Source organism: Opisthocomus hoazin, chromosome 4 (genome assembly GCF_030867145.1).
Source record: "Opisthocomus hoazin isolate bOpiHoa1 chromosome 4, bOpiHoa1.hap1, whole genome shotgun sequence".
In the NCBI taxonomy this organism is placed as follows: Eukaryota; Metazoa; Chordata; class Aves; order Opisthocomiformes; family Opisthocomidae; genus Opisthocomus; species Opisthocomus hoazin.
This window is the reverse complement of record NC_134417.1, coordinates 58,733,716-58,758,353: the sequence shown is the minus strand read 5'-3', so window position 1 is coordinate 58,758,353 and position 24,638 is coordinate 58,733,716. Positions and strand designations below refer to the sequence as shown.

Genomic DNA, 24,638 nt, shown 5'->3' with positions numbered 1-24,638 from the left:
CTGTGAAGACTCTCTCCTTGTATTGAATTACGTTTTTTCACCTATCAGTGGCCCAGGAATTTCAAAAGTAACTAACAATATCTTTACTAACAAAGCTACTATGAATTGGGTATTTCTTTGCTATAGCAAAGAAGGAGTTCATTTATCTCAAACCGATTATTAACTTTTTGAAAAAGCAAACCAAAAAAAGCCACATGAAAAGCAAACATGAACCAGCAGGAAAATGCAGTCATAGATGCAAATACACGTGATTACTTGTCAGATGTTTAAAAAAAAGAATAGATCCATCCACCAAAATAAGATTAATCACAATTTTAAGGTACAGGTAATTATTATATTAGAAGTACATATATTCAAAGGTATCCAGATGGGGTTGTTTGTGTGTTTTTAATCTCAGCAGTATTTGTAGCGTTCACAGATTAATCCTTCTCCTTTGCATTACATACATGAGATAAAGGACAGCACATATCCTACACTATAAAGCAAGCTGTCATTCCACAATGCAGCTAATAGATCTCGAGTAACAGTTGAAAGGAATTACTACTTTAACTGCTAGTTTACAAGTATTTTCACGATGTGGAAAGCTCCAAGTAGCCCTTTCCACAAAGTGACAGGTACTCAGAGAACGGTCCAAACAAAAATTTCAGGACTAGTTCTTCCCTGGCAGTACAACACTCAGTGTCAGCACTGGCTCTTCATTTCAATTCAGAGTCTCACTAACTGGGAAATCTTCGATACTTTGCCCCGAGAATTGTCCCAACAACCTTTTAGAGCAGAATTTGCAGGGCCTTGACCACCCTGCTACTAAGGTCCCTAAGAAAGATAGTGATAGCCAGAAGTAGTAAGACAGCAAAGAACATATGAAAGTCTCAATATGGCTATCAACAGGGAGACTCGTCAGATTAATTTACATGTTGATACGCTTGACTCAGTAGCTGGAATGACGTGGAATGCCTGAGCAGCAAAGTAGAATTACATTTCTTCTTTCCTGGACAACCTGAGAGTTTACCTATCAGCATTCTCTCAAAAAATGTATATACTGAAAGCCTCTGACCACTACTGGCAACATCTCAAACTTTGGTAAGGTTCCTTATGCTGGGTCTTTTTGGAAGAGGAATTAAGGACTTGATGCAGTTTTAAAATCATACACACAAGGTTTGCTGGATGGTAGAAAATGAGACATTACAGTTAACAAGACGCAACTAAAATCAGCTCAGTATGTTCTGAACTGACCTGGACACTTTAAAACAAGTGCAGTCATGGGGTATGGAACCATTCCTGGCACAGGTACAGAGCAAACCTGCCCCCTTCCCCACAGATTTTTTTTCTTAATTTTCCATCATTTTAGCAAGGGTACAGCCACTGTATAAATGCATATATTTAAAACAACAATAAAAAACCCTAAAACCTAAGGAATAACTTAAAAGGATTGCAAACCCATCTAATATCGTTCTCTTAGGTTCTAACAGATAAGCTTCTGATAGGCTTCCGATAGCTACAGATTCACATTCAAGTGATACTGAATTACAGAAATAATTCTGTCAGTCTCAAAGTTCTCTCCAATTCCGTAACGCATTTCTCAATTCCATACCAAAGTCCTGAAGCCCATGAGCGTGATCTACCAGCTTAGCTATGATCAGTAGGTTACAAAACTTATGAATTGCTTCCATGATAGCATGTCGTTGCTAAGAACAAACATTTTGACAGAGACTTTTCATGTATTTCTGTAGTTCATGTAGTTAGAACACCATTAACTAGCACGCAAGACCTTATTTTATTCTGCTGGTGTTATGTCAGCCATTTAGTGTGACAGATCCGATATACTCACTTCACTCTGTGGTTCCTGAATTACTTTGTAAAGAGACGAAATCAAAGCACTCTTGTCTTTCAAGTTTGTAGCATAGCTGGATATGGATGCTTCTGGCAGCGTCTGAAATAAAAGTATTATAACTGATAGAAAAAAGTAATTTTTATCATGAAAATGTAACAGCTATTTCAACAACAATTTTCCATTACAAGTTACAATTTATCAGAGTTTACTATAAACTAAAACTTGTTTCACAAAGAAATTGTTACTACAGAAATCATCATGTTTTCAGGACAACAAAATTGCCAGAAGACACATCACATTTTATCCTTTTGCAGATAGTTTCACAGAGAATGTAATAATAGTGCACAGGAAATAAATAAAACCCCAGAGCTTCATAGGTGCAACCCCACTGAAATTTCCCTGTGAAATTTCACTGCAAAACTCAGCAGTTTGCAGATTCACACTTTATGGAGTTTTCTCAAGACTGACTGTACAAAGCTAGTGAATATTATTACAGGATGTATATTACTCTGAAAGAACACAAATTCCAGTTGACATGAACAGCTTTTCTCTAACACTAGATAGATTTTCTGACAGTACTTAAAAGAGTAAAAATCCAGTCTTTTTAACAACCCTTTGGAAGCTGTACATTTAAACTTACTGTTTGTAGCTCTTACAGTACTTCTTATCTGCAGTCGCCCAAAGGAGATCATACTCCACTCTACAGACAGGAAAACACATTCCCAGTGTATCTAAGCAGACCAAGAGCAAAACCTATAGTGAAGTCTAGTCTGCACTCAAACCAACAAGACCATTCATCTGTGACATACATTTTCACTGCTCTGTATCGGGAAGTATGTAATCCCAAAGAGGGCAACGAAAAAAATCCTTTCAAGCAGACATTTGTATATATCACATTATCATCTCAGCAAAATCCAAGGTCACTATTTTTCTTCATTTTCTACAGTAATCAAGCCCTCTTGCATACTGCTCCAGCAGCAATTCAAACACTACCGGCCAAATATCTGAGACTATATTACCTTGAACTCTGATAACCACTCCTCCACAACCCCAGTATCCACAGCTAACATCTTCCAACATCCGTTCCAAAACCTTCAGCCTGAAAGAATAAGCAAACACAATTTGTGAAAACTATGTAGTCATTGCATTAAGCAGATGATGAAAATGAAGTCCCTGTGAATATTTAAAGAATCTTATGGTGCCTTTACTTGTTAACATTTCACATGCTGGCATTACTTTGAACTTTTATTCTACCTCACTTATGCAAGCTGCTGAAAGCATTAAGCATGGGAGTCTTCACATACAGCAGTTTAATAAATTCCAAGTATGTATTGCGTGGGAAGCTCAGTAAGTCAAAGATTTGCAGAAATGGCATTTTGAAAACAGAAAATATTACCTTCTCAATTTCAATTTATTTTTCAGCTTACAGAACTGGAGAGAAAACTGTATGGACTAACTGAAGAAAACTGACCATTTTGGTTTTTCCTAATCAACTGCTATTCCTAACTTGGAAAAGGTCACTGAAATAAAGGCTGATGGAAAACCTTTCAATCCTCCCCCATCATGGCAACTGCAAGACAAAGAGCCTGCTGCCTCAGCATGTAGCCTAAGATTCACTCCTCTGCCCAATCTCAGACAGAGCAAGATCAGCAGTACTAAGACTTTTAACACAAGAGATGCAGAATGGCTTTTGAAATTAATTTCTTACTTCATAGTTTTTCTCTTTAAAAACAACTGTCCTTTGGAACAGCTTATTCTGAACCCAATAGCAATATATCATTAAGATATAAAACTATTAGAAGTTAAAATAGCATGCTGTGGGGGATATTCTAGTCATAGGTAAACTATTCAACAATACACATTAGCTTATCCAAATTGTGACCATGGATTTTCACAACAATGACAAAACTAAAAACTCATCTGAGGAAAAAAATTAACACTTACTTGGTGAAATGTTCAGTCATGTGAGATATCCCATCAAGTTTTGCTTTGCCACTTTGAAATTAGTTATGAAGTACTGATACCCAAGTATGGGCTTGTTGATGAACAACAAGCAAGGAAAGAAAGGGAAGGGGAGAATTAAGGCTTTACTTAAAGAGAAAGCAACCAAAATCTTTCAATGCATAGCACACAGGTGTGAGGAAATCACTATTCAAACATGAACAGCAAAAGGAATAAAATTGATCAGGCTGTCCAGCAACTTCTTGAATCATTTTAATACACAGTAACAGCGTGAGCAGCAAGAGATTTCCGCCTCCCCCTCACTAGTACTACCATCAAATAAATGACCTGGTCATGTGAAATCCTGGGGAACCAGCTAGGGCAATCTCCTCTTACAACTCCAGAAAGATATGAAAGTCTGCACAAAGCATACCAGAACAGTGCTTTCTGAGAATGAAAAGGGAAAAAGGGTGGGCTAAGGAACTATAAACTGCACAGAGCTAGTTTTAATTTCTGGAGAAAACAGCAGTAGTGGATGTAAACACCTAGGAAGTACAACGCAGCAGCAACTCCATTAAAAGGATTCTCCTGGCAGGTAGAGGGTTAGGGCAGTTCCATGAGGAGGATACTAGCAACATCAGGGGAGGTAGATGACAACCCACAGCCAAGTGAGGAAGGAGCAGACTGGGTTGGCAAGCAAAGGGTAGAGTGACATAGGCAAGAGACACCTCGCAAACCAAAAAACAGAGCTAACCAGGACCCCACCACAAATGTAAGCACATATATAAAGCACTGCCTGCAGGACAGCATGATGGGAGAAGCTCCAATACCTTTTCTAGCACAAGACCACAGACTCTCAACTTGGATTAGCAGCAAGAAATAGGATTTATGCTAAACAATAATTAACAAACTAGCTACCCTAGTAGAACATCTATTTAAGTGAGCATACATAAAGCCATACAGCCCTTACTAATCTCTAACACTAAAACCCTAGGACATATGCAACTTGAGCTCTAATAACAACAGGAGAATAAGTCTAACTCACATTCCACTCAAAGTCCACAACCCATTTTGATACAGCTTGAGGTAAGACTGTTCTCTGGATCTGTTCCCAAGTAATAAGCAGCCTCTGAGAGCTATAAATTGATCTCGCTCTATTCTAATACTATAATAAAACTCTCCTTACACAGCGGATATCAATTTTTGCTTCGAGATGAGTAGTACAACTCGAATAAGATATCAAGCAAGTTTATCTGACAAAAGCTATTCTTGTTTGGAAGAGACTTCTACAAAGTCTCTACAAAGACCACTCTTTTTTCCATTATAGCACAAATACAACAGGAACATAGTGAACTCGCTGCTTTTAACAGAGGGCGGAGAAAAAGTTGTTATGCACTGAGCTGGTGAAGGGCAAGCCACAATAAATTAAGGTGTATCCTTTGCCAAACTTACTAATGGATCCATCTACTTAAACAGCTTCAGTTTTTAATACCTGTCACTCAAGACTTTTTTAATACAATAATATTAAATCACAGCCTTGAATGAAATCACAGACAACACATGCACAGGTTGTTCTTTAAAAAGAAATTCTCACAATAGGTGGCTTTCCTATTCTTTAAAGCAACTCAGTCTTTGTAGAATTCATCCACAGAACGCATGTGTATATGAAATCTGGATTAAGTACAAGGAGGCTGGACTTGGATGAAGAATGAACTCTTGAGTTCTGCAGAACTGACCTTCTGGAACATTCTGGCATTAGGTATTTGCTAGGGGAAGTCACAGAGCTGGAAAAAACAAAACCAGAAGCCAAAAACTGCTCAAGTCCCATCCTCTGGGAACTGCTGAAAGAGGAGTGAAAGCATATACTGTGTCCTTACCTAATCTGAAAAGTATCTACTTGGAAGTTTGTACTATTTGCTAAGAATTTTTATATTTTTTTTAGTCCAAGGGAAACACAGACCAGAGAGTTAAGATTTTTGTGAACCATCAGCCGCATTTGTCAACTCATCCCAGACGAGGAACAAAGTAAACTCATGAGCATTCTGTTAGGATGTACCAGAACCACAAGAGATCAAGCCCCTGGTACACAATGCTCTTGTATTCTATACTAGTTTGTGTACAAAAGTAGGGAAGGGCCAATTAGGACTCAACTTCTCTTACCCCTCGACATGGTACAAGTAGTATTAAAAACTTTTTAAACAGCTCTACATCATACATCAAGTTAACTTACTGACTACAGTCTATACTTAAAATTCATGTTGCTGAACCCTTTCCTCTCCCAACACTTTTCAGAGACAAAGACACAATCCGTTGTAAGCCTCTGAACAGGAAACAGTAGTCAACCAAGTGTATTCTTGAATAAATTGCCAGAGAAATGCATGTATTTTCATGATGTTAATGCACAACTCATTCTAGTGATACAGTGATCTGTTCATTTACTATACAATTTTGAATATGGCCAAGCTATCCTGTTCAAACAGATACTTGTAGGTGTAGTAATGGGCAGCAAATCATTCAAAGTCTTTTGAGAAAAGAAACCAATGCTACTGTGCACCTCAAAAACCACCCTGACAAGTTTCAGAAACAAAGGCAAGGTCTGATTTCTTGACATATTTCAAACTTGCACAAAGAAACAAAAACCCACTGTGCTAAGCCTGAAACAGTCACATGCTCTATTCAAATATACAACACAAGCAGTGCTCAAAGACAGTATCACATTCTCTGATAATTGCTATCTTCAGTGTAAAATCAGGCAGTGTCAACAAGATAGCTATGGTGCGCCAAGCATCACTGACTCAGGCTCAAGCAAATTCCTAAAATGACAAAAGATGGCTGTTCAGTACCTTCTAAGAAGAGAACAAGCACCAGGTGAAACACAGGTGACAGGCTCAAAACAAACAAAAGGGGCTATCAAAAACAACGTGAAAGAAGTATGTATTGAGTCACAAGTCTGAGTACATGAACTTTACATAAATGCACAGCAAAAAGAAGCCTGGGCACATCCATGAAGAATCCATCCACAGCCACTAAATATAAAAGCACTACTTTCAGTTCAGAAAGCTGAAGTCAGAAGTTGCTTCCCCAGAGAACTCTTCCAGCTTCCCCTATCAGTTCCTTTCTTGGCCTCTACTAACAGCCACTGTTAGACAATGAGGTTTCAGAAATTCTGGTCTGATTCAGCATGGTCATTACTGCAGAATTCTTCACCATACAGTAGTGAACCTACATAAGGATAACTTTTAACCATGTTTGTTCCCAATGGTTTGTAAAGGTTACTGAACCTTAGAAACTGAAACTGCAGTCAATTTGAATTTCTTACTGCCAACGGTATTTTTCAGTTTTGCTGTTTTTTTTTTTAAACCCCTGTCAGTGCTAGAAGCAACCACCTTATTTGCAGTTTACACTTCAGATGACAACATGGAATGTCAGCCTTGAAGAGTCAGGGGTCAATGTACTTTGCGATACAGATTTAAATAAGATTTCCTGATCCTGTGTACACATGCTTCTTCAACAGTTTACACTTGGGATATGACAAAGTGATAGATATTTTCCAGTCAAATTGAAAAGTCATTCTGAACCATATCCATTACGAATTTTTATAATCATAGGGCTAATAATATTCAGCCACAGACAACAGACCTCAATTCAGTTTTGATGATGGCAAATAAGGAAAAAAATAGTTCTCCAAAGAAAGAAATCGTCCATTAACTAGACTGTATAGAAACGATAAATAACTGTCTTAAATGCACGTGTTTCTTGTGTAAAGGATCCAGCACCAGTGAATACTGATGCTTTACAGCCCAGAAACCTACACACAAACACTGGCATATCAAACTATAAGTCACCCTTCTAGAACCTTCCAATTCTGTCAATAGGAGAAAAAACCCAAACCAAAACCTACAGTTGAGCCACAACATCATTTATAATGCTGGCAAATAGGGCACACATGACCCAAAATATTAATGATGAAAGCTTTCTTAAGTCTTGATCAGAAGGTAGGATCCCTATAAGCACAGGCTTTTGAAGATTTTAATCCTATTCTTTAACTCCTGGCAATTATATTTGCTCAATTTAAGATTAGCAAACAACTACAAATCACCTTTGTACACAACCAACCTTGTACTTGCCCTTTACCAGAAACGAGATAACTCTTTTAAGACAACCAAGGGATGCGTGCCAGCTCAACAACTCACCAAGATACAGATATAAGAATATACGTTGGTATATTCACTTGAATTTACACAAGCATAGTAAGTCAGATTTCTATTGTTAAAGCAGTACAAAAGTGGCCCTAGCAGTACAGTGCCAAACTGAAGTAAGATGAAGTAACTTCCAGAGCCTGAATTTCATTTTTTCATTTTAAATCTTACTTTACTATTTCTTCCTTGCTGCCTGCTGCACAGAAGCACACTGTAAGTACAACTTCCATACTGGTATCCACAATCAGTTAAAACTGACCACCTGTAAGCCAACTTACTCCAGTTACATCCCATTCTCCAGCTTGCAGAAGCCCTATTCACTTTCAAGCTACTTTATTTGCTGTATATCCTCAACTGTTAGCTTTTCTATCATCTGTAATATACCAATAGTTACATTTATTAAGAAAAGTAAAATAAGAGCTATTACTTTCAAAACAGTTTTTCATAGCAGCTGAAATGTACTTGTTTCCTCTTTTGTTTTACTCTATGCAAACACTTTTGTTTACATCTTACTAAATCTTTAAGAACAAACAGCCTAGTCTTAGATAAACCAAAATGCATGTAGTAGAAAAATCTTGTCTTAAAGCACGCTCTTACTTATTTTGAATTAATATAGAGAACAGTTTAATGTACACAAAGAAAAAGCAAGGTAATAACTATATGCATCATAAGGAAATAGAATTTAAAGTTAACATTAAAGTGAGTACAACCACAACATACCCGAAAAAACAAAATATGTGTAACACAGAACATTGTCCTAATACTACAGAAGTGACCTAATCCACACAGGTTTTCAACTTTTTGCTTTAACCACAGAAGTCTACAGTATTAAAATAAAGGTAACTTCTTTATGCTCTAATAAGCATAAACTCAAAAGCTTCAGAAAAGTCTGTTTTCAATGTATCAGCACTCCTGTAACTTGTGTCAAGAGCAGCCATGAGCAGGCAATACCACAGTGCAACAGTGCTGTTGCCACTTCTGTAAGGGAAAGCAGTGTTGCAGATGTCCCCCACTGACAAGAAACATTCTCTAAAGAACCCCAAGCAAATTAAACTTCCTGTTCTCATACACCTACCTTCCCTAAGCCTAAAGTACGCTATACCCCTATGAAGTCAGAAAGCTTCCCTGAAACCCAAAGACAAATTTAAAATAGTGAAATAGACTTTGCAGAGAGAATAATTACATTGCAGCTCTCGTTTCAGTGTTGCATGCAAGCCTTGAACCAACCAATGGTCTTTTTAAGAGCACAGAGTATTATCTTCATAGCAATGCCATGACATCTAGTTCTTCACCTGCTCAAACTTCAGCGATACTACAAGTATACCTTTACTAGTAGTTAGTCATTCAGCTGTTTGTGAAGTCTGTTCACTGCAAGCTGACTTTAAAAATAAGTTTTCCTTTCCAAGCGAAAATTGCAAGCCATCTCAAGTTACCAAGTGTTTTCGTTTCGGCTGCAGCCGGCAACAAAAAAAGCACCACGCGGCCGCCCCTCCCCCCGCCGGCGTGCAGAGGAGAATGGAAAGAAACAGGCAGAAACTGGTGGGTCGGGATAAGGGCAGTTTAACAGAACAGCAAACAGAGGGAAACAGGAACAACAACGGTACAAATAAGGAGAAAACACAACAACGAACCCTACGACCCAGACAGCCGCTCTCCCGAAGCAGGACCGGCGCCGCGCCCCCCCAAGCCGCGAGCGAGTCCCCGCCGCGCCCAGACCGGAACCCAGCATGACGTCACATGGTATGGAATACCCTGCTCTGTTTGGCCAGGTGGGGTCAGCCCCCACCCCCTGGCTGTGCCCCTTCCTGGAGTCTGGTGAAAATCAACCCTGTCCTGGCCAAACCCAGGACATTATCCACCCCTTATTCCATACCATCTACGTCATGCCCAGGTCCCCCATTGTCCAGTTGATCACCACCACTTCTCCTGTCTCCAGATATCATTCCTTTAATCTATGGATCATCACTCTAAAGTGTCCGTTGAGTTCATTTAATCCATGACTTCAGGCTCCATCTGTCGTAATGGTCTTCCATGGCAGGAGAGGTGATGTGTGGTGATGGGCGGTCACTTGCTGCATCCGGAGCTCACGGCTGGTGTATCTGGTGCGGCCCGTGCCCACAGTCTGCAGGAGATGTTGATCTTGATGAAGTTGCTGGATGCCAGTTGTTGAAAACCAGGTCCAGTCCCATCATCGCTGTGCTCTGCTAGGTTTCATCAAAAAGTCCATCCTTCTTTAATCTGAACGATTCTTACTATGCTGCTACTGGTATAACACATAACAATTATAACAGTGATAACAGACAGTGACAGGGTTATTTAACAATTAACTTTATACAATTTATTTATGGACTATTCTCACCCAAAATCAAATCCCCATGAGGTACACATCGGACTTCCCCATCCTTACGCATTACCCACCAGGTACACCCAGGTCCTTGAGCAAAAGCAATCCTGCGGACAGGCTTGCCTTTGCCCGAGGCAGGACTAACCCAAACCTTCTTCCCTAACATGTTCCGCATGTGCACTACAGGGACTTTATCCCCTTCTACTGGGCGCTGAGGTTTTGACTGGGCAGGACCAGCCCGGTTGGTGGATCCCCTGGTGTTAACCAACCAGGTGGCCTTTGCTAAATGGGTATCCCAATTTTTGAAAGTCCCACCCCCCATTGCCCTCAAAGTGGTTTTTAGCAGCCCATTGTACCGCTCGATCTTTCCAGAGGCTGGTGCATGGTAGGGGATGTGATACACCCACTCGATACCGTGTTCTTTGGCCCAGGTGTCTATGAGGCTGTTGCGAAAGTGAGTCCCGTTGTCCAACTCGATTCTTTCGGGAGTGCCATGTCGCCACAGGACTTGTTTTTCCAGGCCCAGGATGGTATTCCGGGCGGTGGCATGGGGCAAAGGGTAGGTTTCCAGCCATCCGGTGGTGGCCTCCACCATTGTGAGCACATAGCGCTTGCCTTGGCGGGTTTGTGGCAGTGTGATGTAGTCAATCTGCCAAGCCTCCCCATATTTATAGTTTAGCCATGGTCCTCCATACCACTGAGGCTTTACCCACTTGGCTTGCTTGATTGCAGCGCATATTTCACATTCATGGATAACCTGTGCGATGGTGTCCATGGTCAAGTCCACCCCTCAGTCACGAGCCCATCAGTATGTCGCATCTCTTCCTTGGTGGCCCGAGGTGTCATGGGCCCACCGAGCTATAAACAGTTCACCCTTCTGTTGCCAGTCCAGATCCACCTGAGCCACTTCAGTCTTGGCAGCCTGATCTACCTGGTGGTTGTTTTGATGTTCCTCAGTGGCCCGACTCTTAGGGACGTGGGCGTCCACGTGATGGACTTTTACAGCCAACTGCTCCAGGCAGGCAGCAATATCTTGCCACAATGGGGCAGCCCAGATAGGTTTGCCTCCGTGCTGCCAGTTGTTCTTCCATTGCTGCAGCCACCCCCACAAGGCATTGGCCATCATCCAAGAGTCGGTGTAAAGATAGAGCACTGGCCACTTCTCTCGACTGGCAATGTCTAAAGCCAGCTGGATGGCTTTCACCTCTGCAAACTGGCTGGACTCACCTTCTCCCTCGGCAGTTTCCGCAACTTGTCGTGTAGGGCTTCATACAGCAGCCTTCCACCTCCACCGCTTCCCCACAATGCGACAGGACCCATCCGTGAACAGGGCATACTGTTTCTTATCTTCTGGCAGCTGGTTATACAGTGGGGCCTCTTCAGCACGTGTCACCTCCTCCTCTGGCCATGCTCCAAAATCTTTGACTTCTGGCCAGTCCATGATTACCTCCAGAATTCCTGGGCGACTGGGGTTTCCCATTCGGGCGCACTGGGTGATCAGAGCAACCCACTTACTCCACGTAGCATCGGTGGCATGATGCGTAGAGGGGACCCTCTCTTTGAACATCCAGCCCAGGACTGGCAATCGTGGAGCTAGGAGGAGCTGTGCTTCAGTGCCGACCACTTCTGAAGCAGCTCGAACGCCTTCATATGCTGCCAGAATCTCTCTTTCAGTGGGAGTATAGCGGGCCTCGGATCCTTTGTATCCCCGGCTCCAAAACCCCAGGGGTCGACCTTGAGTCTCCCCTGGTGCTTTCTGCCAGAGACTCCAGGTCGGGCCATTCTCCCCGGCTGCGGTGTAGAGCACTTTTTTAACATCTTGCCCTGACCGGACTGGACCAAGGGCTACGGCATGAACTATCTCCCGTTTAATCTGTTCAAATGCCTGTCATTGCTCAGGGCCCCATTCAAAATCATTCTTCTTCTGGGTCACGTGGTACAGAGGACTTACAATCTGGCTGTAATTTGGGATGTGCATCCTCCAAAAACCCACAACACCCAGGAAGGCCTGTGCTTCCTTTTTGCTGGTTGGTGGAGACATAGCTGCTATTTTGTTGATGACATCCATTGGGATTTGATGGCACCCATCCTGCCATTTTATTCCCAAAAACTGGATCTCTTGCGCAGGTCCCTTGACTTCACTTCGCTTAACAGCGAAACCAGCTTTCAGAAGGATCTGAACTGTTTTCTCCCCTTTCTCAAAAACCTCCTCCGCTGTGTCGCCCCATATAATGATGTCGATGTACTGCAGATGTTCTGGAGCTTCACCTTTTTCCAGTGTAGTCTGGATTAGTCTATGGCAAATGGTGGGACTGTGTTTCCACCCCTGAGGCAGTCGATTCCAGGTGTACCGGATGCCCCTCCAGGTGAAAGCAAACTGTGGCCTGCACTCTGCTGCCAAAGGGATGGAGAAGAATGCATTAGCGATGTCATTTGTAGCGTACCACTTGGCTGCCTTTGACTCCAGCTGATATTGAAGTTCTAGCATGTCTGGCACAGCAGCACTCAGCGGTGGTGGAACCCAGCGTGACGTCACATGGTACAGAATACCCGGCTCTGTTTGGCCAGGTGGGGTCAGCCCCTACCCCCCAGCTGTGCCCCTTCCTGGAGTCTGGTGAAAATTAACCCTGTCCTGGCCAAACCCAGGACACCAAGTTTGTTCAGAACTTTCAGTCACATATCAAAAAGCAAGGTTTCAGGTAATTTAGCTGCTGGAAAGACCTTCAGTGTAAAGCGTGCTTAAGCACATGCTGCACAATAGCTTGAATATGACCTAAAAAGCATGTGGAGAATTGAGCAGAGGCTGTACTTCACCTCTGAGCATCAACTGTTAAAGGCACAATTCCAATACCTTCTACCATTACAGCATGTAGTTTCAGCTAGAGTAAGTGGAGAAGCATTCACCTAACAAGTAGTTCAGCAGTGACTTATCAGAAGGAAAAAGACTCTGCTCACAAAGTAGGAACAGGAGTTTGAGCACGCTCGTCATCTTCCATTTTTAATACTCTTCACCTTCCACTTTTTAGTAGCAACATTAAGAATGCAACACTTTTGGCCAAAACTTCCCAACTCCCCTGACTGAGAATGAGATTTTGGAAAATTCTGCCTATTTCCAACCCCATTCTAGGTATCTGCACCTCACTTAACTTGAAAGGCAGAGATGTCTACCTGCAAGCCAGAAACTGACTTCAGAAGACAGTACACAAGCCCCATGAGGAAGAAATTTTGTAGCAGCTCTTTGCACTTCATTTCAACTGAATTTTCCTTCTGCTTCCACAAAAAGCATGGAGCTCCACAAACTGAGATGTAGGTTGCAAAAATTACAGGTGCTTCAGACATGACTTATTTTTATTTGCCAAAAATTAGTTAAGTTGTAAGTTCTAAGAACTTTTAAATGGTACTACTAGCATGAAAACCATCTAAAGAGAATTCTGTCTGATTTGAAATCAATACCCTCCTTTGCCAGACAGTTGCACATGTCCAGTTAAAACTTTCCTCTATAACCCAGACTCCTACTCTGCAACCATTCATAATTTTTCATGTACCCACAAATATGAACTATCTTTTCAAAGCTTTTCTGCTTGTAGCTGAGAAAGTTCAGCACATTGCATTTGAAACAGGCATGAAACTACGCTTTTGGCATAAATCCTAGGATAGGTCACCGATTTGGATGTCCCAGAAACAGGCTTTAAAGAACTTGGTACACTGCAAGAATAACCATTATGGTGTGTTTACCAAGGGTGTATCTACGAGATAGTGTAATAACATCAGACATGATCAAATACGACTCCAATGGAAGGGTTTGATTTGACTTTTACTCCACAGCGTTTATTCTAAATGAGTGCTGTGATACATCCCATCATCCTAACTCTACCAATGCAGCAGCACTAGCTTTCTTGATAACATCTGCAAAATACTATCTCTAGTACACCATTCTAATATTTCCCCAAAGATCATGAGAGAAAAGCAGGAATCTTGCTATTAGGAATACACCAGACATTTTCTAGCAAAAAGAGGTTTATGTCAGTCTATTGATATGTATGTTAGTAGCTCATTTTAACAGAAACAAGCTATACGAAAGTCCATTTTCCAGAGGACAGGTACATCAATACTGAATATAGTCTTAGGAGTTAGTTTGCTTTGAGTGGTTGATGATTGCTCCCTGTTAAGTTACAGAATTAAAATGATCCATCAATACATGCACATAATGCTGTGTTAAATAGCTCCAGAAAAAAACATGCTTTATCTCTCCATGGCAGTTTTCTCCTTCCTTCCTCATCCACTGTCTTCCCCGCCCCTCCAAGCCTGTTATATTCACAAGACTGGACAGGATCATTTGAAAAACATTTTAGAGCACCCAAGAACGACTTTGTGGTTTTTACATACTCTATAAGCAACAGCAAAACATGACGACTTTAACTAAAATTTTTAAAAAGTAACAGCAAGACGCATACTTCTGTCTTATTCAGAAAAGATAAATCCAACACAAGAAATGCTCTATTGCCACATACAATTTCAGTGATGTCGTACAGACAAAGGGTGTGCAACTTTAAATTTCAGACAATTTACTACCCTGTATGTCTTGCTCTGTATGGTAATTCAAAAAAAAAATAATCAAATCCCAAAAGCATAATAGTGGCAAAGCAGAAAAAAGGTGTTTATTGTCTCACATTGTTGAGCATATTAATTTAGGTTGAATTCATATTAGATGAAAAAGCTCTTCAGGTAATAATTTCCCACTTCATGAAAGCATCTAAAGCTCAGAATATTAATAATTCCAACAAAGAAATATAAATCTAATGAAACTCAAGTTACACAGGTTCTGGAGGGACTCTTATTTGAGCAACCCAGGTACAGATGTCCAGGGTAAATGGTACCACCTAGTATTCTGCCACTGTTCCAAAGCCATAACAACAGAAGCTTTCTACTAAATTTATATTGATAACACTTCAGTAGCAGAAAAGAGTTTATGATTAAAAATAACAGAGCATGCATTAATTTTCTTTTCCTGTTTCTGTTATTTGCATTCTCATTAAACCTCAAGGTGTTTTCTGCTCAAGACAGGCCTGATATCTAAGTGCATTCTTTAAGACGTTCACATATAGTTATTTCTAGAATATGTGAACAGTACTTCAATATTCAGCTACAAATTAAGAGCCCTGGTTTAGAGCACAGACTTCATGATTTAGAGCCTGACGAATATTTCTGTAGCCTAACAACAAAGCAGTCAAAAGTTGTTTCTATTATCATCTGAAGCCTATGAACTTGGAACTTGATTCAGTGTATTCTGCTTACAAGCAGCAACCGAAAAGTTACATAAATGGCAGATGCAATTATGCCAATACATGGAAAATGATCATTGACTACACATGCATTTGGGACACAGTGGACTCAAACGAACCAGAGCTGAACGACATCAATACAGCTTAACAAGCCTAGGAAGCAACATGTTATGCTCATAAAAACTGTCATATCCATAGGAAAGAGGAGTTGCAATGAACCAAGAACAAAACAAGCTGTATCACGAGAGGAAAAAACAAGTATCATCTCAGTGAACGGCAACTTTTCAAACAGTATAACATTTGCGGGTTGGGGTTAATAATTGCACAACACAAAAGGATCATACACCTATCATTTAAAAATCAGTAGACATGTAGAAGGAACCTCTTGAAGGGTACACGTGGCATCATTTGGTTCCCGTTTCATCACTCAGTTAACTTCCTGCTCACACTTTTGTCAGTTCCTCTGTTTACTGTACAAGCAGGGACCTTCTTTTCGGTGTTCCTTCTTCCCTTGATGTAAAGTATACCCACATCCCACTGCTGCTACTGAATTTATAAAGGCCTTTTATTTTACCACACCAAAAATCAATTGTAAACGGTTAAGTTAGTCCTTGTCAGTGTTTCACTGGATTGCTGCAACTTTGTGAACATAGGTGAACGATCATCCACTTCTTCACCAGAATAGGACAAAATACCTAAGACACTTCTAAATGCCACTAAAATGAGAATGAATCAAAGGTCTTCATTACCTCCTTAAGGAATGAATGAATGTAAGCATTATGTATGCAAAGGAACTCCACAGTCTAGAGGTTTTCTCCGATTATGCTGTGTTTCAGGTGGAAAGTCCTTCTCGGTTTTCCCTGTACAGCTACAGCTTGCAAGTAACAACAGTTTGGGATAAAATATCACTGCACAAATTACCACTACATTCTAATAAGAACTCTTGGTAACCAGTGCAAATGCATATGCTTCTGACATTCTTAAATTTTGGCATAAAACAAAAAGAATAATATTGAAAACATATGTGCCAAACAAAAGTTACTAAGGCAGCAAAAAAATTAAAAGTGGCAGAGATTGCTAACCTATTCAGCCAATCTCTAACACGATGTAAAAGTGCTGGAAGAGTAGTTCTGCTATATTTGCACACATTACTGAAAATTTAACAAAACTTCAACCAATTCTAGCTGAAACAACAGAATTCTGAAACACCAAGCAGTATCACTAAGTACTCTGCAAAACAGATGTTCCCTTTGTTGTGTTCCACTAAGTAACATGACAAATTTGATTGTCTGAAGTGTAGTGTCTCATCACACCCCCACTGTGGTGAAAATACCCATCATTTACAGTACTGACACAAAATGCTGCTGTGAAAACAGGGAGGTGGGAAAGAAACTTGAATTTTTTTCCTCAGCTTTACAATTAAATGTAAATCCCATTCTCTCAAGAGAGGCAGGAATTGCTAAACACTATACCAGCACTAGCAAAGCTACAGAATGCATGTGTAAACTGGTGTGCAGAATTACTGTCAAAAGCCTCTCACCTGCTCCTCTGGCTGCTGCACTGGGAATTTAGTTCAAAGCAGGAAAAAAGATGCAGGAGCCTATTAGTCTTGCTAGACCTGACATATGGAGTCAATATAATCGGGAGCATGAGAAATGCGAGTGGAAAGCCTACAGCTTATTGAGCCTAAAAGCTGCAACAGAGTAAAAGCAGTTGCACATCCACAGCATGTAGGTATTTTGGCACAACCTAAAAAAAGTCAGAAAGAAAGGTATTATTTTGACTGAGTAGACAGTAATTCATTCAGCCAGATGTGCTACTAACCACAAACTGTAGGAGAATACTCACAGTTTCACTGGTAAAATTCAGTGTAACGTTGCTGTAAAGAAAATAAAATTGTTGTTGTAGCACTAAGTACCAGGAGCTAAGGAATTCCCTAACATCACTCCTCCCCATGCTTTCAAAAAATCTCCCTTCATCACCCTAACACAAAAAACATGACATTACAGCCTGATTTTACAATCTACTACAACTCTGGAAGAGTAACACAACTTCCTTCAGCCAGCAAACACTGACAAGGAGTGTCACTGGGGAAGAGATCCTATAGCCTGCTTCCTCAGACAGAGATGATACTATAGTATACCCAGAATGTCTTGCGTAATAAACTGTTGGAAAATATTCACAGTATCCTCATTTTCAGAGATGGTGGCTGGTATGCAAAACCTCTTCAATGCATTTTTTTAAGATTTATTAGTTCAACCTCATGCTCTTATACATATTCCAGTCATTTCATTTAATATAGGAAATGTTGTAGGATTAAAAAGAATTTTTAGAGAATAGGATTGAAGTACTTGAAAACAAACCACAATGATATAGCACAGCCTTGTCCATTAACCAGACATTCATGAAGACCTTATATTAACCAGCACTGGCTTTTATACAATACCCAGACTGCTAGACAGCTAAATTATTGAGTATTAGATTTAATTCTCTACTGCATGTTTAAAGAGTAATGGTCTTCTTCCCCCCCCTTTCTAAAAAAAAGAATTCCAATAAAGCATACTAACACTACTGAATCATGGTGTTCAGTATTAACAAAAATATTAAAGTTGTATGCACTATTCATCAGGTTGAAGTTAATGCCTTGCTGAAGCATAAATATTTATCCAGTGCAAACAGCAGGAAACCTTAGGAGACAGCATGGCTTTAAGCACTGAAGTGAGTTAATTAGTATCCAGTGCAGCTTCAGAGCATACTATGCTATTTTTAATTAAATGTTAGCTTCCAAATAGAAAAAAGTAACAAAATGCAAAGGATATCTTATCTCTTACCTAGGAGAGGAGTCTTTAATCACTACCAAAAGTGCCCAAAATACACCGTTTCTGTCACTAAATTTAGAATGAGAGCTCTTACACCATTCAGGGTGAAAAACAAATACTCCACAACTTTTGCATCAGCAATAGGTGTGCTGTCACCCACTAGTATTGCTTTTACCTAAATTTCTTTGTTACGCTTTGATTACTACACAGCATTTAATATCATCGGAGGTTAGAGGCAGAAGAACACAAACATACATCTGTTTTGGAGAGACAACCCATTTCCAGTCTTCCTCTCGGCAACCAGATGATCCTTCAGTAATGCTGGTCATTTAAAATAAACTAAGAAATGTTTTCACACATGCCCTCACTTTTCATGGCATTCTCCATACAGAAGAGCAATGATTATTTAATATCTGTCCAAATTCTACATGCTTTATTGATTCCAGATCTAATAAATAATACTCCTAGTAACAACTGTTTATCGAACCCACTTGTACTACATTTGTACACCATGTAGAAGTTACGCTGAAGCCTTATAAACAGAGCCCTTAATTCATCACACTGAAACAAACCCACCAACATCCTCCCATTTCTGGCACTGCAATGACAAGAAAGGGTTGCACTCAGACAATTCGAGTACTCACTTGGGCTCTAAGTTATGTTGCTTTCATTCACTACATTTCGACTTGTCACGAAAGCATGTAAGTTCATGTGGGGATGCATCTAAAGAAATCACTCTAAATAACAGTCGCCCTCCCAGACTAAGCCGGCATTCTATTTTTACTCTGCTGCTCTTGAACATGGTCCTAATTAGGACAAAGGCTTGACAACAGTTCCACCAGAAGTACAAGACAACACACGTATCCTGTGTTATTTTAGATGTGCTATAATTTGAAAACTATTACAGTTGTTATATCTTTCAGAAGTTGTTTTGAAGGTTTTTCAAATATAATTCAGGAGTATTCAAGTTTTCATGCTAACAAAGTTCCAGCACAAATTCTGGTAGACATCTGGTGATTTACAATAAGCATAAATGCAGAAGCATTTCACCCACCAGCCTCATGGAAAAATTCCTAAATTTTACCACTGTTTTCAAAAAACTTCAAATATTTTCAGTGCCAGTTATTTATAAAGAAAATCTTGACAGCATCCAGAAGTACTTCATCTTAAAAGCATGTCATGCACTTACAATATACATTAGAGAATATAGGGAAGATTCTGGCCAATGCAGGAACTAATAACCATTTTAATGGCATGCAGAGCTTGAGCAACCTAGAAGCTTTAAACACAGCCTTGCAGCAATATGCAGTAGCTATATGGTCAAAATGTTTTCATACTTTAGTACTCCTTGTCTTCAACGACACTGATCTGACACAGCTTTCAGTCCTTATCCTGACACCACTTTGTTATTGCCTCCCAAGATTATCTTGAGAGGCATTTCAAATAAATTAATCCAATGTAGGAACTTCCAATGTAAGTTCCTAATTAACTGGTGCTAATAAAACAATGCCTTAATTCCAATACATTCTTCCAAAGATGCATTTAACACACTACCATTTCAGTTCTGACAACTGAGGACAGCGAACGGCCAAAAGGGCCATTTTTTTTAGAGAAGAAAGAAAATATGGATTTGAAGAAAAGGTATCATGCCTACAATTCTAATTAAGTTGTCTGGGTATTTTTTTATACTCCCATAATTAAACAGAACAGCATTAACAAATCAAAAGCTATAATTTTGTTGAGCAGGAAAACTATCAGACTCCAGTAAAACGGCAAATACTTTCAAGTACATACTACGAAGTACAAACCAAAACACCGAAAAACACTGCATACAAAACGCAGGTTTTAAGCACATTGTATTTTCATAATCTCAAGGAAGAAGTCTTAGAGATTACACAGAATCACTCCAGTCATTAAGCTACTACACCTCAGAAGATAAATACAAATTTGCAATCTTCTGTTTTTCTAAACTGTAAGGGATTGGGACTCTAGTTCCCCTAACTTCAGCGAAGACAGAGCATACACATAGCGAAGGTCATATTGTCAGGCTTCTCACTTCCTATACAGCATGATAGGATCTCCTGCTTAACCTTCATGGGTATTGCTCCTGAAGACTGACTGCTTGGTAACTGGTAACACTAAGTAACACACAAGCACAGTGATTCATACGTGTAATCTCCATCTATGCTAACAAAACCACCCGCACAAATCCTATGGCAGACTTAAGCATAAGCTTTGTACCCAATCTCGCATTTGCAAGCGAGGAAGCATGCCAGGTTACACAGACAGCATATTTGTCTCAGTGAAGGCTTGGGAATGAAACCTGACCTGGCGATCCACCTAACAGATTTAAGTCTAAGCTGTTCCCGATATAGGCTTTGTATATTTGCAGAGTGCCCAAGTGATCTGAAAGTTAAGAGTCCAAGTGCTATTTCATTTTAATATTCTCATTAACACAAACATAAGCCTCATGAAAGTTTCATTTGAAAGCCTCAAATATAAAGAGTACTCCACACAGGAAAGTCCAGGAACTGTGCCTTTTCTCTTACAAATCATGGAGATTTCTCAAACTATGCATTTTCCACACAACCTGAAACAAAATGGTGCCACATCGGGCCATAAAATATATGTTTGTTTTCTAATTTCTGTCTAGCCAGACATTAGCCAGCATTTGATAGCTAATAATATAAGTCTCCAGAATGAACAAGGCGATCTTCACATTGCGTACGTTAGTCAGTGACAAGTTAAGAGAGAACCTAATATTTACCTTAGGGCAGGATTTAATGAAAATGCATTTCTTGACATGAACATACAGAGAAGGCTGAAGATATTGGGGTTTTACACTAGCGTACTAAGAAATAGGCTTTAACTCAGCGATTTACTATTAGGTTTGACACAGTCACAACACAAGCATCAGTAAACGGCCTCTTCTCACAGCTTAGCCCTATTGTACTGAGTAAAATACAGATGACACATACCATTTGTAGTGCCTAGCCTTGCAATACCTCACGCACATGCTTGTTTGTGATACAAGTCCTTGCAAAATTAGAATTTAAGTGACTTAACTACCCAGCTATGCCTGTAAACATGCCTACCATGGACTCTCTCAAGTGAAAGAAAACCCTCCCATTCAAGAGACTATGGCAGAAGTTCAACACGACTCTGCCCGTGAAAGCCTTTTTCCTTGTAAGAAGCATTCTGAATAAATTTAACTTGTACCTTTAAAACAGCCCAACACTGAAAGGAAGTGAATTGCTACAGTTAATAAATCACCCGAAGCAATACTGAACTTCCTCAAAACTGTCACCCCTCTGATAAAAGGCCTATTAAAAGTACCTTGTCTCACCAAGAGATTATCACAGAAAAGAAGTAACCAAGTTTTGCATTTCAAAAGTAGAATTTTCATATTGTCTTCTTACTCTGGAAGAAAAAATACATTCAAGAACAGTGCCAGATGTATCTAAAACTCAACTTCAAAGTACATTACCCTTACCAAAAGTATTTCACTGATGAAAGTAAAACAGATTGGAAGTTAATTTGACCGAGCTTTATAATGCTACTTACTTTTCACAACATAAAAGAACTTGTTGGAAGGTGTAGAGGACTACAAAAGCAATGCACTGTCATAAAGGAAGGCATTCTGTGAAGAGCACAAGCTTCTGAAAAGACACTTTGTAGCACCTAGCTGCATTATTGGAGCAAAAAATTGCAGAAAAGCCATCACCAACTTCACTCTACACTTTGCTACATAAAACTGCTCTTTGCTTCTCTGCAGCATCATTTGTTCAAGTTGCTGTTAAAAAAAAAAAAATCACCAAATCTGAATTTACAGCTAACAAAACTACCTAATGGCAGTCACTGAATAGAAACTTCCATATTTTGTTCTCCCATGTTCGTCTTCTCACACACTAGCACTGCATCTTAAAAACGATGAAAGCTCGATGCTAACAAGACCTAATAATCCTCGAATAGGCAAATCTTTTCCTTGGGAACTTAAGACTTCAGGAGGTGTTTCTGGGATAGAGTTAGAACTCAATTGGACAGGAAACAAACATGATGTCTCTGGGGATTACACGGAACAAGCCAAGTCCGCGGGCATTACCTCCGCCTTTAAAACGCAAAGCACAAGGCAAGTTCTTTCAATTTAAGGTGCGTGAAGTGAAAGAACGACAGCCTCCAGAGTCCCAAACCCCTGCAGTCTGCGGCACCTCCTGCTGAGGAACCTCAGCCCCAAACTCTCCGCGGTTCTAACTGTTGCTGCCACCTCCCGCATCCCTGCCCGCGGGCACCGGCCAGCGCGGCAGGGAAAAAGAAAGCAGAAGAAAAGGAAAAACACATACAGAAGAGGTGGGTTAGAATGAAGGTATTTCGCAGCCCGCCGAGGAGCTACGTCCCAAAGCTCACCCGGCGCGGGCAGCCGCCCTCGGCAGAGGGAGCGGGAGGTCTGCTGAGGCTGCCCCCGGCTGCCCCCCGCCCCGGGGAGACGAGCGGCCGCAGCTCCTTTGTCTCGCCCCGGCTGCCTTCTCCAGGCGTCGCCAGCGACTGCTGCCCCGCCAGCCCCGAGCCGTCCCGGTGGGGCCGCTGCTCCCCCCCCGCCCTCCCCGAGGAGGGGAGCGGCCAGGCCGGTGTGCGCGGGAGGACCCCGGCGGGCGGCCGGCGGCCCCCGGGGGGAGGCTGAAGCCGCTCCCCGGAGCGCGGCCCCGCTCACCTCGCACCGGGGGCAAAGACCAAAGGCCAGCGCTCCCCGGCAAAGGCGGGAGGGGGCCCGCCGAGCCCCTCAGGGCAGCTGCGCCGCCGGGGAGCGCCGGCCCTTTCCCCGGCCCCGCGCCCCCCGCCGCCCCCCTCCCTCCTCGCGCGCCAGCCCGCCGGGTAACGGCCGCTCCAGCCGCGCGCCGACAGTTGCCCTAGGGCGGGGCGGGGAGGGGCGGGGGAGCCCGCCGCGGAGTCGCCGCGCGGGACCCGGAGCCCCAGGGGCTCGCCTCAGCCAGCCGTTAGTTGCCCAGCGGCCGCAACCGTCCTGGCGGCGCAGAGGAGGGAAAAGTTGGCTCCGCGGGAGCAGCCGCCAGGAAAACTCACCCGTCCCGCCCGGCGGCCCCTCCGCCGCCGCGGCCGCTCGCGGACTTACTCGCCCGCCGGGAGCGACAGCGGCGCGGTCGGGCGGTTCCAGCCCGCCGCTGCCCGCCTTCGCCGCTGCCTGGCGGCGGCCGCAGCCAATGAGAAAGCGAAGCGCGGTCACGCCAGCCAATAAGATGGCAGAGCGGACCGTGCGGGCGCCCGCGCCCGCCTCTTCTCCAATGGGTGGTGCTGCCCCGCTCCGAGGGCAGGCGGCGGCGGGGCTGTGCAGGGGGGGGCGCCGGTCTGTGAGGGCGGCCCGGGGGGAGGGAAGGCAGTGCCGCGTCCGGTCCCGCCGCCTCAGGCGCTGAAACGTGAGAGGCGGAGGCAGCCCCCGGGGGGGGAGCGGAACGAGTCATTGTTTCCCCGCCGGGGCTGAACGGGGGAACGTGACTCCGGGCAGCACCCAGCCCCGCCGCAGGGGAAGCCGAGGCGGAGCCCGGGGCGCTGAGGAGAGCCGTGCTCCGAGGGGAGCGCTGTCCCCGGGCTGCGGGAAGCCCTCGAACCTGTCCTGCGAGCGCGGGTGGGAGCTGTCCCACGGAACAAAACGCACAGCGGCAGCGCCGGGGGGCGGGGGGCGGTGAGGGACCCGGCTGCCGGCGCCCGTATTTCACCGCTGTCCGAAGACATAACCCTTCCGGCCCCCCCCCCCCCCCCCGCCACACGGCTGACGAACGGCCCCGGCTCTGGCGACAGGCTGGCTAGCGAGAGCACACAACGAAGTGAAGGCTGTAACTTCCCCGGCCCTGGGGCTGGCTGGCAGCTCCCAACGGGTGTCTCCAGGCTGCCCAGCGAGAACGCCCCCCCACCCTCACCAGGCGTGCCCGTGTTGCGGTCTAGCTGCCGGACTCCCACCAGGCTCCCCAGCGTGGAGCAGCTGGGGGCCAGTCTCGCTGCACAGCACTCCGGGGCCTCTTTGAATCACAAGGGCTTTCCTCTTTTTTTTTTTTTTTTTCCTATTGACTTCATCCTAGGAGTGCTCTGAAGAATGAACTTGAAGTAAAACTGAATACTGCATAATTAGCTACTTATTGTTTTAATGAGAGTTCAGTTTACATCTGTTATTACAACGAGAGTTTCTTTGCAAGCATGCTTTGAGGATTAAGTTTT

The 24,638-nt window shown here is 42.5% G+C and overlaps 1 protein-coding gene across 8 annotated transcripts in view; it reads right to left on the bottom strand.

The window, feature by feature from the left end:
• HYCC1 (hyccin PI4KA lipid kinase complex subunit 1) overlaps positions 1 to 23,581 on the bottom strand; it is a 47,688-nt gene extending 24,107 nt beyond the window's left edge. For 4 of the 8 annotated variants that reach the window (XM_075419168.1, XM_075419173.1, XM_075419176.1 and 1 more), the window contains exons 1-3: positions 23,493 to 23,575; positions 2,851 to 2,930; positions 1,829 to 1,950 (exon numbers count right to left, since the gene is read on the bottom strand). In XM_075419168.1, the coding sequence (XP_075275283.1) occupies positions 1,829 to 1,950; positions 2,851 to 2,911 (183 nt within the window). In that variant the 5' untranslated portion in view covers positions 2,912 to 2,930; positions 23,493 to 23,575. Of the gene's footprint in view, positions 1 to 1,828; positions 1,951 to 2,850; positions 2,931 to 22,820; positions 22,895 to 23,492 lie in introns of those variants that run through there. The other 4 variants (XM_075419171.1, XM_075419175.1, XM_075419170.1 and 1 more) reach the window with 3 other exon arrangements.
• Positions 23,582 to 24,638: the final 1,057 nt, after the last annotated feature.